At 38.9% G+C, this 16235-nt stretch overlaps 1 protein-coding gene across 1 annotated transcript in view; it reads right to left on the bottom strand.

Annotated features, from left to right (window-relative positions):
* Positions 1–1538: 1538 nt before the first annotated feature.
* The window catches only part of LOC124132314 (neuropeptide Y receptor type 4-like), a 64574-nt gene continuing 49877 nt past the window's right edge, over positions 1539–16235 (bottom strand). Inside the window, exon 2 of the mRNA XM_046496160.2 lies at positions 1539–3371. Within this exon, the coding sequence (XP_046352116.1) occupies positions 2087–3331 (1245 nt within the window). The 5' untranslated portion in view covers positions 3332–3371 and the 3' untranslated portion in view covers positions 1539–2086. The remainder of the gene's footprint in view (positions 3372–16235) is intronic.

The raw sequence follows: 16235 nt of genomic DNA, 5'->3' as shown, positions 1-16235 counted from the left end.
GGACTATTCGCGAGTTATCCAGTCATTATGTCAGAAAATAAAGTTGCTGATGTGTAAGTGTATTTAAAAAAGTTTAAACGAAATGACTTGATAATGTTTTCATATTTATCACATAAAATCTTATTATGCAAAAAATCTGGTAAATTGTCAATGTGTAAAATAAATGGAGTGCAATCATCGTAAATACTGTGCTGTATCGTCGAAAATATATTATTTGTATACGACATTCACAGACCGTTGCAAAATTATTGTCAAACCATGTGTATTCTTCAAAACAAATGGGGGAGTCATTTGACCCTGGGGAGTTATCTGAGCCTACGACGGGGGAGTCGTTTGGGCCTTAGGGGAGTCATCTGAGCCTAGGCTCAAATAACTCTAGAGTCGTCTGAGCCTGGGGAGTGATTTGAGCCTCCTACACCGGAAGCTTGTGTCGTAGTTTATACTCATAGTTTACATTCAGCTATGGGTCTCGTGCATTAGGAGTATCGCCTGCCTGAAACTTCGCTCAGACTGAACAAGTTACCTAATAGTTTTGGACGGACATAATCAACTGACATTTAAACATTTCAACCTACGAGTACATGGAATTATGAAAACAGTGAGTTGAGTACAGCGTGTGATGTTCGTAAATTGAATCAAACATATTACTATGTCTAACATAGTCTATGTGGGGAATACAAACAGTAAAATCATTACATACTGCGTGTACTGAATATGTCATGTCGATGAAATCAAATTCCGTACATCGTTCGACTAATATTTATGTATGTGTCACACAAATAACTTTTACATATACGTCATTTATAATACTTGTATTGTCTCATAAAGCATATAATTTGATATATCTAGTGTCTAGGGGCAAAATGAAGAAATCATTTAATTAAATTTCAGTAACAAGGTATAGCTGGCGTCAAGGCGGCTGTTGTTCCTGATGGAAATTGTACAGTCACTCAAATGAACAGATGTTAACAGGCAATAGTTACGGTAAGAAATTGATAGTCGCACTGAAAATGTCACAGCACTGAATCGGCCTCTCTCGCCAACATAAGAATAACTTGGCATCAGCTGTACATTTATATTAACAACCTCTAAATTAAAAACAATCGGTCTAATAGCAGGAGCTGCAACGAGGAGATTAGACATCAAAACACACTTTATAAGCAACTGACGTTTTCTACAGGTTAGGGTAAGTACGGTGTGCTGGTATGTATTTAGGTTTATAGGTTGTGTGGGTGATGATGATATGTATACGGGGGATACAAGATCATGTTATGTGTCTGCTGTAATGGTTGTATGTTACAAATGCACTTTATGTGACCTAACACCATTGGTAAGTGGTAACAATGCTTAATCGCGAATGTCAGCATGTTGCCATTTCAGTGCCAAAACCTATCGACAGTGATAATAACTTGGGGCATGCATAAAGATGAGTATATATAGATACAAGTTCTGTATGCATTTAGTGATTATAATATTAGAAAATATATAGTTTCACTCGAACCATATAACATTTCTGCCCAAGTTCGTTCAACCTGCCCATATGACACTATGATTTTCAGATCAGTAAGAAAATACATGATAATAAATAGTCACAGAACATTTTATCAAAGATACTTAAACCATCCTTCACATTGTGTGATGACTTTAAGAAGCTCTTCATCGTGTATCCTATACAAAATACATACATGCTTACATACATACGTACCCACTGATCAGAGGCAGTGATGTCTGATGGCAGCATGGTTATCATATAACAATTATTCATAGTCTGGCATTAGTGCTCACATTACTTCACTCTGTTCTCAACGGCTGCTGGACCATATAACAGCTCCCACACTTATTAAGTTTAGAATAAAGGAAATACTGAAAGTTTCAGGTAGACAAGCAATGTGTGAAATATCAATGGCGTTTATTGCAAAGAAAACGTATTACGACCTTTAAGATACATTTAATTAAGCAATCATAAGAGCCAAAAGAAAAATATTCAAATTTCTAATTATCTAAAACCAGTCGGTCTCAATATGCATGATAAAAGATAGCAAAGCGTCACAAAACCAAGACCATGAATACAGCTCCTTTACTCATCTCATTTACCAAAAGGTATAAGACGTTTTAAATCTTCTCTAAATGTTTGGTTCATGAAGGCGTAAATTACAGGATTAACTACATTGTAAGTAAAATACATGTAAAATACGACAAGGTTGAAGGGCAAGAGTCCATGTGCCATCAGCCAGGAAGGCAGGAAGGCGATGATGAACACCAACGTAACTACAAACAACATGGCTGCCGTTTTGATGTTGGCATAAACGTTTGTCTCGCGTAATGTGCTTTGTCGTTTAACGGACCCCTTGGAACCGGCCTGGGTTTGATTCTGTTGTGGAATATCATTTTTTTCAGCACTTGCATTGCCATTGATGGTTGTCATTTGTGTTTCCCCCGCAGCCCCTTCAGCTCCGGCTACACTGTGATAGTGACTCCTCTTCTTACGCTTGGCTTTTTTGGCTCGTCTCATAAGAATTGACTTGTAGATAAGAGTATAAAGTACTGCTACTGCTATGAACGATATTATGTACACAGCAGTATATACCTTTTGATAGCCTTTCGTGAATTCTTCGCTAACAATGAACTCGTTCATTCCACATTGTCCGGTGTAAACAACTCTAATTTCAGAAATCTCATATTGTGTAATGTTTTCATATTGTGTTGGCATGTCAGGTATAACGTACGTACCGGGTTCTCTAACCGGCGCTTCCTGGGCAGAATAGTGAATCACCTCGGTCTCCGTCAGGTTCAATGTTACATTTGCATATGCGGTCATGTTCATGTATTCATTTCCATACACACCAAATGACAGGGAGGTGAGTGTGCCGAACGTTATTGACATCAGTGCAAGACATCCAACAGTTATTTTAGCTCTTGCAATGGTAAATGCGTGTAAGAAAGGATGGCAGATACAGAAGTACCTGTCAAAGCCTATGGCTACCATAATACATGCAGAAAAGGGAATGTTTGATGTTTGGAAAAACATAAAGAGTTTACAGAAAACGTCGTACACCACAACAGATCGTAACATCTCAAATGCGATTGTGTATGGAATAATAACTAGACACGTGAAGAAGTCACATCCCGCCAGGGCAAGAATGAATATCACTGAGGTTGACTTATCTCGTCGACGAAAGAAAATGTAAAATGCGATAGCATTTCCGAATACCCCCACTACACTGTAGACGACCAGCATGACCGTCACGACGATGTACGATGGTTGGGGGAATGGATTGTCCTCCGTTGTGTTTGCGGTGTAAACGGACATATTATCCATGGAGCTGGACATCTCAGGCGGTTAATGAGCTCCTGCCCAGATGAAACGCCTTCTGAAATGAATTAGAAACATAGTGTTAGAAAAACTCCCGAGTTAACTGACGCACGGTGCTCTTTAATTTCCTTGATGATTAAACTGTTACACATCAAATTATTTAAATTGGATTTCGCTTAACTTCCTTTCTCTCATACAAGCCCACGACACACATCTACATCCACTGAAACCGCCTGGTCTATGGAAGAGAATGCTATCATGTTTTGTCCAAGAATCAGGACAAGTACTACGTGAACAACAGTGTAAAGTTAAACGGAGCAGAGTAAGACGAAATGTTTTAGTCTTAAGGCTGCATTGAACGTATTTTGATTTAGCCGCAAAATCGAGGCCAATGGAGTAATTGAGATGCACCGCTGTTTAAAACCTTTATAAAATACGAACTCTGAACTTACATGAACCAATTCGATTATTTTGCATACAACATCATGATAGGAATTCCAATTTCATATTAAGTTTGTGTCTCGTGTAGAATAATATGTACCTGTTTTAGCTTTAGCTTTCAGACATGGAAGGATAAAGTTATAAATCCTCCACCGAACTTTGACATACACTTTCGTTATATCTGATAAGTGATGCGAGTGAGCAATAACATTCCAAACTAAGGGTTAATAATTCCGGGGTTAATGACACATTTATGTGTCAGTAAATTGTGCATCAGATTGTGCAAGATTGTTTGCATATTGCAAATTTGCGTACTTTGTAATAACATGTAGATGGTTGACATCAGACAAACAGCAATATGTGCTTTCTTTCTGATATCAACACGTAAGAGAGTCAATGGTCATTTTGGTTCAAATATATAGGAACGTTTTTCACAAACTAATGACAGGACGTCCCTGTTGATACGAAATTGTCAACGGATACTCAACAAGATAAATTTATTTCATTGTTCCACATTATCTGCTTTTCTAAAAGGTTAAATTCAAAAGACGGGGGGGAACGGAAACGTACGAGTCAAACTCCGGTAGAAAAAACCCATGAACATTTACATAATGCTCGCGCAGGCGGTTTATGTAGCCAATTTTCAGTAATAGAAATGAAAAGCCAGGATTTTATGGACCGTCGAAAATTTAAACTAGATAGTATTTAGTCAACATTCAAATATCAGAATGGTGCAAAGGTTGCCTTTTCAAAATAAGGTGGTTCAGCAGTGGAATTAGCGATGTGAACGACTTTCTGACAGGAGAAGTAAAACAAATCTCACATGACTCTGAAGTGTGGTGTAGGTACACCCATGACCATAGTGAAGCCTGGAAGAAGGTACACGTGTTAAGGCGCAGAAGTGTCTCGCAAAGTCTGTCACAGAAGTATTCAGACCTCGTCAAACTGAAAAGACCCAAATGGGCAGACATCTGCAAACAACTACCTTACATTTGTGATGCATCAAAACGTGCCTTCTTTGAATCTCTCCCTCACGACGATGACAATGAGGAGAATCAGGATGAGGAACAAAACTGTTGTAATGACAGCGACAAGACGTTTTGAAAAGCAGAATAAAAAATGTGAATGTGCTGTGTATTTTGCAGTATTCAAGGATGCTCACAACGGAAGCACAATGTATTGCTGATGGAATATTAAGGTTCTGGAATTGCTTGTTATACTGTTCAGATATGTGTTAGTGTTGCACAAGTTTTGACAGATTTAATGATTTAATTAAAAGAGTGTTGAAGGTTTGTAGAGGCAGAGCAATAGACCTGAGTTCTTTGTATTCATTTTAATCAGGGAGTGCTCAACGCAGTAGCAAAAGTATCAATTTGAAGTTTGTGTTGGTTTTTGAATGTAATGAAGTTATGAGGGGTTAGACCTCAATTTGTCTGAATTCTAAGATTTTTCGTTGCAGAAATATGCAATGATACAGTTACGTTTTAATTTGTGGAGAATTGGACTAATCGTTTTAATTTTTAACATTGTGCTTGGGAAGTGTTAGTTGAATGTTTATAGTTACTGTTCATGCTATTGGGCATTGTGAAACGTTGTGAGAGTTACATGATAAAAAAAAGCAACATCAGGGAAATGATACTTTGGATATAACCTGTACAATGCAAGTGTTCATGTTGCACCCTCTTACAGTGTGTATTTAGCACAGAAAATTACCAATGAACATGTTGTTTTGAATTTGATAGTCTTGGTGAATGATTCCCTCTTGAATAAAGATGCTATTGTGTCTGAACCTGTATTTTTATCTTTCTGCTTACGATTGATCGGGTCTTAAGAAATTGATTTTTGGTGATGCCATATTGAATACTAGAATATCATGTAGACATTTTACATGAAAACTATTTCGTTTATCAAATATTATTTTCTCGTATAATTATGACAAATCTCAGGTAAAACAAGTTAAAATATAATTTCAAAAAGATTTCAGGATTTTCATGACTTTTGCATTTGAAAAATTCACTGACTTTGGCCGTCTTGCCTGTATTATTTTGCATATGATATTTTCAGTTTTCCACGACATAAACAAGTAAACCTACTATTCTCTGCCATGGTTATAATTGTTTCCCTTTTTGCTAAAAGTTAGCAGAAAGATTTTTTCATTTCCTCATGCAATTTAAAAAACAGTGTTCTTTGCCTCTCCTGTAAAGTTGCAAAAAGTGACTAAGGCTGGTTTGCTTTGCAGCCCGTCATGTAGAACCGACGTAAGAAGTCTGTCTCTGAGTAATAATTGTTGATCCTGACTTGTACAACAGAATGTCAGCATGATGCACCATTCATTTCTAATTGAAATAACAACTTTCAGACAATTTAATCTTATTGCCTCAAGATGTATATATGTACGCGCTGCAGTGCTGTAGATGCGCTGTTTGGTTCGAACGCTTTTTATATATGTCATGACTGATATCTTTGTGTTGTTTGGCGCGTAAGCCTCCTATATGGCAGTAGGTTAATAATTATTTGAAACACGAACAGATGCACACTCAGTTTATGCTACTTTATTACTGATGGTGCGGGACCAGGTCGTTAATCAAAATTAAATTTGATATGTAGAGATCATTGCGTTGTTTTCATTTACGCCTCCTTGCAATGCATGTGTGACTCTTAGCAACAGATTTTATCGAATTTATCGAAATTCCAATTAAGCAGTATATATGTGAAGACTTCCTTATGAGCTATCCCTTGTATGTATGTTGGTTTGAGTATCATTTTATGCTTGTGTGTAAACTCTATCGTTAATTAAGAAACAAGTATATTCCAAAGAGGTCTATAACTTACCCAAATATTAATTTGTTTTGCATACTCAAAACTCAACCTCAAATATTATTTTATTACAAAATATTGTATTGTACATGCATTGTTAGTTAGAAGAAACACCCATACCTTGCAAACGTTGAACTATGGGCCTATGGCCTTTCAGTTTGCAATGAATAAAACAATTTGAGTATATATATACGCTTGTCGACATACTTTAATCAGCAAAAAGTACATTTGAATTGTTCATATTGAAATATGAGCCCGTTCTTTGTGAGATTAAAGGAGAAAGTGCCATTGATGTACTATATGTGACCCGACAAAGCAAACGTGCATATCCCCAGGCCACTTTACTCACTATATCGATTACTTGCCGAAAAGTTGTCATATTTGATTCCATTCATGTTATATCTAAGTTTCAGTATCAGGTCATCGTGGAATAATACAACGTCCAGACGTCAGTTCCTCTCTTGTCTTAATTGAACTTGAAACAAAGCGCGTGAGGTTTCTAATGAATAATTATTTCCGTCCTGTCGTATGCAACGTGTTCTGCGGGGGCTTATTTCCGTCCTGTCGTATGCAACGTGTTCTGCGGGGGCTTTATTTCCGTCCTGTCGTATGCAACGTGTTCTGCGGGGGATTATTTCCGTCCTGTCGTATGCAACGTGTTCTGCGGGGGATTATTTCCGTCCTGTCGTATGCAACGTGTTCTGCGGGGGCTTATTTCCGTCCTGTCGTATGCAACGTGTTCTGCGGGGGCTTATTTAAATGGTATCCGTGCTTCCGTCCGTGCGTGCAACATGTCGTTTCCGGGGCAGATCTTGAAGACCGTACAATATTTCTCATACCAACTTTGGCACATAAATAGGTCTAATGGTGAAGTGGTGACTTTTGATAGTTTGGGAGTTTTAAAAAACATATTTGTCAGCAACTTTTACATCGACTGAAAATGACGGTATTGCTCGTTTCCGAATTAGATTTTGAAAACCGTTTAATATAGGTCTGGTGGTGAACTGGTGCCTTTTGGAAGTTTGTGATAACTGAAAAACATATATTTCGTGTTTTCATGGCCACACCATAGACGGCTGTGCTTATTTCCGAATCGGATCTTGAAAACCGTACAATATTTCTTCACCAAACGTGGCACATAGACAGGCCTGGTGGTTATCTGGTGAGTTTAGATAGTTTATGATATTTGAAACTATATTGTTTTTAGTTTCCAACAACTTTGACTTAGTCTGAATATAGCGGAAGTACTCGTTTCCGAAGCAGACATTGAAACAAATATTTCGTCACCAAACTTGGCACGTAGATAGACCATGTGGTGTACTAGTGTCGCTTGAAACCATAACATTTGACATACAATCAGTATGACTAGTTGGTGTATTCACAACAAGTATTTACCATTGCGAGGGATATTGACGATTTGTCCTCTTGTTTGTATGCAGACATCGTGTAACTCAATAATAAGCCCCATACTCGGCTTTTAGGTCAAATAGTATTCTCATATAATTATGATTTGAAACGCAATAAAGACTCCCTCTTTCGACAAAATATTTATGCTGACTAATGAACAACAAAAAGTACTCAAATTCATTACTAAACTGCTTATTTGAAAAACAACAACTAACCGTCTGTCAGTGAACAAGCAATCAGGTTGCACTTTGCAAACACAAATATGCCTCAGTACGCGCTTACTCTTATTGTTAATAATGTCTTATGTAAATCTGTTGATTGGCTGCGCGTCATTTGGATTTTATACTTCTAATTCCCCTATCTAAAAAGACATGAAAGCGCCTAATTGAAGTGGTTGTGATATACTTACTTCCTACGACCTCTAACATCCAATGGGAGTTTGACCTTCCAACTGTAATTCTATAAAGAATATAGAAAGTAAAGAGACGCACAATTACATCCTCGCGGCCGGGGTAATGGGTGGCCCAAAACGTAAGAACAAATAAAATGCAAGACATTTGTCCCACACATTGTGTGCATCGTCATCATTAACACTTATAACATGAAACTCCTTACGAAGCCAATAAATTCGCCAGTCGCAACAAATAGGAGTTACAGATAATGTACATGGTAGGTAATATGTGACAATACAAGTGTTTGGTGCAATTGTTTTATGGTATTAAAACCTAAGTCAACAGCTTGTATTGTCACTAGGATATGTACACTGTACCATCACCAACGCCGACCACACTCACAGGTTAAAGACAGATGTTTGGGGACTTTAATGGTTTGTTTCTTTACATACACGCACGCACGCACGCACGCAAGCACGCACGCACGCACGCACGCACGCACATACATACATACATACATACATACATACATACATGTGTTTGCAAACTCGTGTGTAAACATTATTTATCGTTATCTGATTTTTACAGTTTAATTAGCCACGCGTAGAATTGGGGCGCTTGCTGAAATATTCGGAAATTCGAATAACAATAAATAACGTAAATCATGAAGAAGACACCACCAAAGATGATTAAGTTTTGTTCAACATCGCACGTCACTATTATGACGTCACATCGATCAGTGTGGCACAACATATCTTCCGATACATCGCTCAATGTGGCGCAATATACATGACGTCACATCGCCCAAGGTGGCACAACATATATGACGTCACATCGCTCAGTGTAGCACAATATACAAGAGGATACACAGAGAAAGGTGCCAAATTTCGAATTTTCCGTTGTTCCTAAAACTAAAAGGTTTCTCCGTGTATTTTTCAGAATAGAAACAGGGAGTCAACATATGAAAAACTAAAGTAGTGATATTTGAAGTAAGTGCAAATTACTAATCAAAATTATTATTATATTGATATGTTTACCTCGAAGGAATTTATTTCCACAGAAACAGAAGATTTATATTCGCCTTTAGAACATTCATACACAACACAACAAAAGCTATGCCCGTCCCCCTTGGAGGCCTTGTAATATACATGTAACACTGGCATCTTAGGTAAAGCATTCGATGTCAAGATCAAACAAGTCCTCATATATGACTCAGGAGGATGGTGGATATTTACGAATACGTAGACTTAACAAAAAGAAAGTCCACAGACCATCGACGTCGGGTTGTAATGGTATGTGGTGAATTATGAGTATTTCCCTTTTGTATGATTACAATAATGAAAAATATTATCAATTATTGGAGTAGTTCGAAACCACAGAAGACCCTGTTAAACTATTGCAATGTGTATTGATTGTGGCTTCAAATCATAGGGCATTAAATGGCTTCAGTTTTCTTAATATATTCCTAATTAATGTGGCCTTACGTATATTTTTTATAACCTCAGCAATTACAATAGACTGTGTATAATATATAAGGTACAGCCAATTCTTAACCATACATGTGCGTTCTCGACATTGTGATATAGACAGTAGTCGGTAAGGTAAACATGGAATCTTTTGAAAAATGTTTGTTATTCCCCAGGTAAATGTCCTACGCACTCCTTACTTTCAGAACGTCTTACCACCTATAGACACTGTCCGCTGGAATGGCATACCGGAAGAACAAAGAATGTACTCCCTGTAACTTACGAGCTATTCGTGATGAGTTTCACCACCTCTTCAATTGTAAAGCTTTTGATCACGACATAACTGTTTACAATATATTACAATGGCATCAACAGCTGAAATAATAGCTTCTCAAATGTCAATAAATACTATTATCTTAGGGCCTGCTTGTAGGAGTGAACGATATGTGACAATTTATTTGCAATTTCTAGTCTAATAAGCAAAGTTGAGACCATTGTTGTAACAGTTATTTATTTAATGCTTTGACAACTTTAACTTAGTTTTGTCTTAAGCACTTCTTATCCCACTAATTTGAGATGCCCAAGTGAATTTGTTTACTACCTGTATTTACATGCCCACATATCCTCTCACGGAGGGTCACTAAATGTCAAAGAATTGACCACAAGGCGGAAGTACGGGTTTCTCGTGATCAGTAACGAAATCGATGCATTACTACCAATATTGCTGCTTCCGATGAAAATGGATAGTCCCCTGATTGCTGGTGAAGTGTATCTATTATATGTTGGCACGAGTTGTTGGTTCACGATAATCACTAATTTCAATCTGTCGGAACCAGACCATCCACAGATGACACGTTTGTCACAAACAAGATAGGATGCTTGGCGGTACCGAGTCGGTGAAGCTAAACCCCTAAACTCCACGAATAACCGCCAGGAGAAGTTGATTAATAAATAATCTGTCATAACTTATGAAGCTGAATTTCTACATTTATTGAAAGTCTCAGATCACGGTACCTAAGCAGTTAGCTTAGACAGTGTTACTATTTTCGACTATCAGAGGTTATCTATGCATCTTGAACAGGTTCATGAAATACTAAATATTGCTGTGCTAGTCGTTTTTCTAGTTAGTTGATTTCGATATTAGTATTTCGAGCCCATTATCATGTTGTGTGTAAACATTTGGAGAGTTTTACGTTTTCCTCAGTATGTATTTGAAGGCATTTGCAAAGCATTTAGAGACATCATTAAAGGTTCGCATTATCAAGGTCATCCTAATGCCACACTGCTTTGGCAACACGTGATTAACCAACAGGTTTTGTACGACTGATTTCTCGTAATGTCGAAAAGTAAAACAAAACACAATGGAAATCTAACTTGCAGATTTGTATGTAAGTAGATGAAAATAATAATGAAGATGAACAGATTAGATGAACTCTACTAATTCATTGAGACGGATTACTTTATCATGCGAAAAACTTTGACCGTGTGCGACGCATTATGAGTTTCGTCAGTAGCAGCTTACAGTTCACTTTAGAAATGTTACATCCTGCGTACCGCAACTTCTTACGGGTATTGCTGCTCAGGGACAAAATCACTACATGTCGTCAATAACAAAAACACAAATCAATTTCTTCGGAGCAAAACAAGCAACATCTGATGGGAACCAATCAGCGTCTTAATTGGAATTGCGAACATAAATTGATATTCCCGCTTGATCAACTCCAACACTGAATAATGAATATTGTGTTATGTTGCATTACAAAGTGAACATCGAAAGTTCATTAACGTATAGCACAATTGCAATGTTTACGAGGATTGTGTTGGCGAAAGGCAATGATCAGAAAATTGTTTTTCCTATTTTTGACACATATTGCTTTCACTTGATATAAAAAAGTGAACAGTCAATTAGAATGAATGATATTCGACATAATTCGCGATAATAACCATCTGAATGTATATATAGTAGAGCAAGCAGAGTAAGTACCGAAAACCAAGAACCAAAATTTACTATTTTCATCCTCTATTCAACCCCTGGAAATAATGACTTTCCAATAACTTAGAATTTTAACTGTGATTAACATTAAAGCAATCATCACATTAATAATTGCAACGCTATTTGATACATACGCATACATTCGACACAACGGTAAACGGAGGGTATTTCATGTGTCTCGTGAAACATATTTCTCGTGACACATGAAATATCCTGTTTAATATATACATTTTGTTTAGTTGTCTTCCGGAAAATTGATTTTTTTCAAAACAAATGTTAAACCTGAAAACGTAAATTCTCCCGTCCTAACGCGCGAGGATGTTTCCTCACCCGTTGTAAGTGCACGTGCGACTTAAAAAGTAGTTCCGTATTTGAAAAATCTTACAAAATAGAAAGAAAACTAATAAAAACAATGTGATGACAATCATATATTCGGACGCGACTATATACAAAATCAACACTCAACAAACAATATTCTTGAAATCTACGAGACCGTTGGTGGAAGCGAAAGAATACACGTTGGTCAAGTTACATACACACTTCAAAAAAAGGTACGCACAGGTAAATTTATTGTATCTAAAACAGCCGATATATTCATTTTAGTTTCATATATACAAATATGAAATTTTAGAATCCGATGTAGTCACATGTTGTCGTTGTACAAAGGCATTGAAAGCTGTTTATTGTCATGTCAAATATGGCCACAAGGTTGCGCTCGTGCGACCGACTCGGGCAGCAATCACGGCTCTGCATCTCCTCGGCATTGATTGGATAAGTGTACGAATTCTGTCATGCGGAATTCTGCACCATTCTGCGCCATGTAACGCTTGTAACGCGTTGTCCAATTGTGGGAGTGTCTGCGGTGTTTCTGACGTTGACGTTCACGTCGATCGAGTTCATCCAAGAGGTTTTCGATTGGGTTGAGATCTGGAGATCTTGAGGGCCTGGGCAAGACATTGATGGCATTATGAAGGTAATCTACCGCGACACGAGCTGTATGCGATGGAGCGTTGTCCTGTTGAAACAGGTCCCTCTGGCGATTCATGTAGCGATTTGCTGTCAAATTACCCTGAACCACAACCAGATCCACAAGTCAGATCTCGTGGTGTAGGATTCGGACCCCCACACCATGACACTACCGCCAACGATATTGTCGACTTCACGTACACAATGTGGGGCAAAACGCTCATTTCGACGACGATGAACACGTTGTCTTTCATCTCGCCGGTTAAGAAGAAATCGTAATTCATCGCTAAACCACACTCGACTCCAGTTTCTCAAATTCCAAGGCTGTAAAGTATGGCACAAACACAAGCGTCGCTGCCGATGGATCTGTTGCAAAACAGGTACGATAACTTCTTGGTCGGATTCCAGCCTCGCGAAGATGTTGCAACAGAAGACCGCGATTCCCCTCTTTGGATACGTCCTATGGCGATGTTCCGATCGGCAACGGTGAGTCTCGGCATTTTCGAACTTGAAAAATGTTGATAATTAAATGACACATTTTTGGCTTATGCTTGCCTTTTTAAAGCCACTACCAGGAGTTACGAATGCCATTACTTGCACGTGCATTTTGCTTTACTGTTTTCCTCCGTGACATTTTTGAACAAGTGTGAAAACAATGCCGTTTAGGACATTTTAATCGACAAAGGCTGCGTTTTGACGCACCGTTTGTCGAAAATCGGGCCATCAACATTTTCCAATAACATATATCCAATTTATATACCGGATTTTTTTGTTTAGTCAGGTTCAATGAACTACATACTACCTGTGCGTTTCTATTTTTGAAGAGTGTAAATGGCGCTATGCGAGACGAACATTCTCGATTGAAAAGTTAAATGAGACATAGTTCCGTCAAAGTGGCACTGCAGTTTAATATGAAGTGTTATGTTCACTGCAATGGAAATATCACTTTTCTCAACTTCAGATAACACAGTCTTCCACACTGATGCATATAATATATGTAGATATTTATTCATGGTATTAGGTAATACGTGTAAATCGACAAATCAGCGAAATAGACCCCCTTACAGTTCATGGCTACTGGTCATGTCTCAAAGTCATGAACAATATGCCGGATCTTGTCTTCACTTGTCGAATTAAAAGCAAAAGCTCCCCTCATTACTTGTTTTCAGCGTACCTGGATTACCTGAAAATTTGGAAGAACTCACCAAGGAACATATTGAAGAGGATTTACAGTATTTATTTCGTGAAATCAACTTTGACAAACTGGTAGAAATGCATTTGACAGTAAACAAGAAAACAAGCAATTTTATGGATAACAACTTCTGGTCTATTGCATTTAGCGATATTTCGACATTGATTCTTTCATGCCAAGCATTTACAGATATTGATAACGTTGTAGAGATCTACATAGGAACGATGCTTAATGCAATAAACCAGAAGTTGTTATCCATAAAGTTCATTGTTTTCTTATTTATTCACCAACTTCTGGAGTGTCAATCAAACAGTTACATCTGACAGTTTTGCTGCCACATGATCTATTGATGTTGATGAGTTCCTTGGTCAACAGCAAATTATAACCAGAGCAAGCCAATTGATGGCAGTGTTCGCTGATTTCGTGCTCCTCGGGAGTGAGAACGCATGTCCAGAGGATATACCTGCCGATGAAAGGACTAAGACAATTCGTTCAGTGCGGCTGGACGATGATCGTGAGTACGAACCTTGTTCTTTCGGATCCTTTATCTTCTCCATTGAAAGACATGAAACAGAGAGCATATCGTTTAAGTATATATGTGGGTAAAAAAAGTCATCGACAAACAGTTGTGTGCGCAAAAGTAAGCTCACTCAACCGACCTCAATAGTCTGACAAACTGAAACGCAGAATGAACCCACGTGTTGCTATGGTTCTGCAGAATGAAGGATGTACAGCAGAATGAGGCCGCGTCATGCTATGGATCTAACTGTACAGCAGAATGAGGCCACGTGATGCTATGGATCTGACTGTACAGCAGAATGAGGCCATGTGATGCTATGGATCTGACTGTAAAGCAGAATGAGGCCATGTGATGCTATGGATCTCACTGTACAGCAGAATGAGGACGCGTCATGCCATGGTTCTGACTGTACAGCAGAATGAGGCCGCGTCATGGTATGGATTTCGCTGTAGAGCAGACTGATGCCGCGTCTTTCAATGGATGTCACTGTACAGCAGAATGAGGCCGCGTCACGCTATGGATCTGACTGTACAGCAGAATGAGGCCGCGTAATGCCATAGATCTGACCGTACAGCAGAATCAGGCCGCGTCATGCCATGGATCTGACTGTACAGCAGAATGAGGCCGCGTCATGCTATGGATCTAACTGTACAGCAGAATGAGGCCACGTCATGCTATGGATCTAACTGTACAGCAGAATGGGGCCTTGTCATGCTATGGATCTAACTATACAGCAGAATGAGGCAACTTTATGCTTTGTATCTAACTGTACAGCAGAATGAGGCAACGTGATGCTATGGATCTGACTGTACAGCAGAATGAGGCTATGTGATGCCATGGATCTGACTGTACAGCAGAATGAGGCCGCGTCATGCTATGGATATAACTGTACAGCAGAATGAGGCTATGTGAAGCTATGGATCTGACTGTACAGCAGAATGAGGACGCATCATGCCATAGAACTGACTGTAGAGCAGCATGAGGCCATGTGATGCTATGGATCTCACTGTACAGCAGAATGAGGCCGCGTCATGTCATGGATCTAACTGTACAGCAGAATGAGGACGCGTCATGCCATGATCTGACTGTACAGCACAATGAGGCCGTGTCATGCTATGGATCTTACTGTACAGCAGAATGAGGCCGCGTCATGCTATGGATTTAAGCATACAGCAGAATAAGGCCGTGTCATGCTAAGGATCTAACTGTACAGCAGAATGAAGCCGCGTACCCGTCATTCTATGGATCTAACTGTACAGCAGAATGAGGCCGCGTCATGCTATGGATCTAAGCATACAGCAGAATAAGGCCACGTCATGCTATGGATCTAACTGTTCTGCAGAATGAGGCAACGTGATGCTATGGATCTAACTGTACGGCAGAATGAGGCTATGTGATGCCAACGATCTGACTGTACAGCAGAATGAGGCCGCGTCATGCTATGGATCTAACTGTACAGCAGAATGAGGCCACGTGATGCTATGGATCTGACTGTACAGCAGAATGAGGCCATGTGATGCTATGGATCTGACTGTAAAGCAGAATGAGGCCATGTGATGCTATGGATCTCACTGTACAGCAGAATGAGGACGCGTCATGTCATGGATCTAACTGTGCAGCAGAATGAGGACGCGTCATGCCATGGTTCTGACTGTACAGCAGAATGAGGCCGCGTCATGGTATGGATTTCGCTGTAGAGCAGACTGATGCCGCGTCATGCAATGGATG

Source organism: Haliotis rufescens, unplaced genomic scaffold (assembly GCF_023055435.1).
Source record: "Haliotis rufescens isolate VD_foot unplaced genomic scaffold, xgHalRufe1.0.p SCAF_13, whole genome shotgun sequence".
Classification (NCBI taxonomy): domain Eukaryota; kingdom Metazoa; phylum Mollusca; class Gastropoda; order Lepetellida; family Haliotidae; genus Haliotis; species Haliotis rufescens.
Note: the sequence above shows the minus strand (reverse complement) of the source record. Positions and strands in the feature narration are given on the sequence as shown.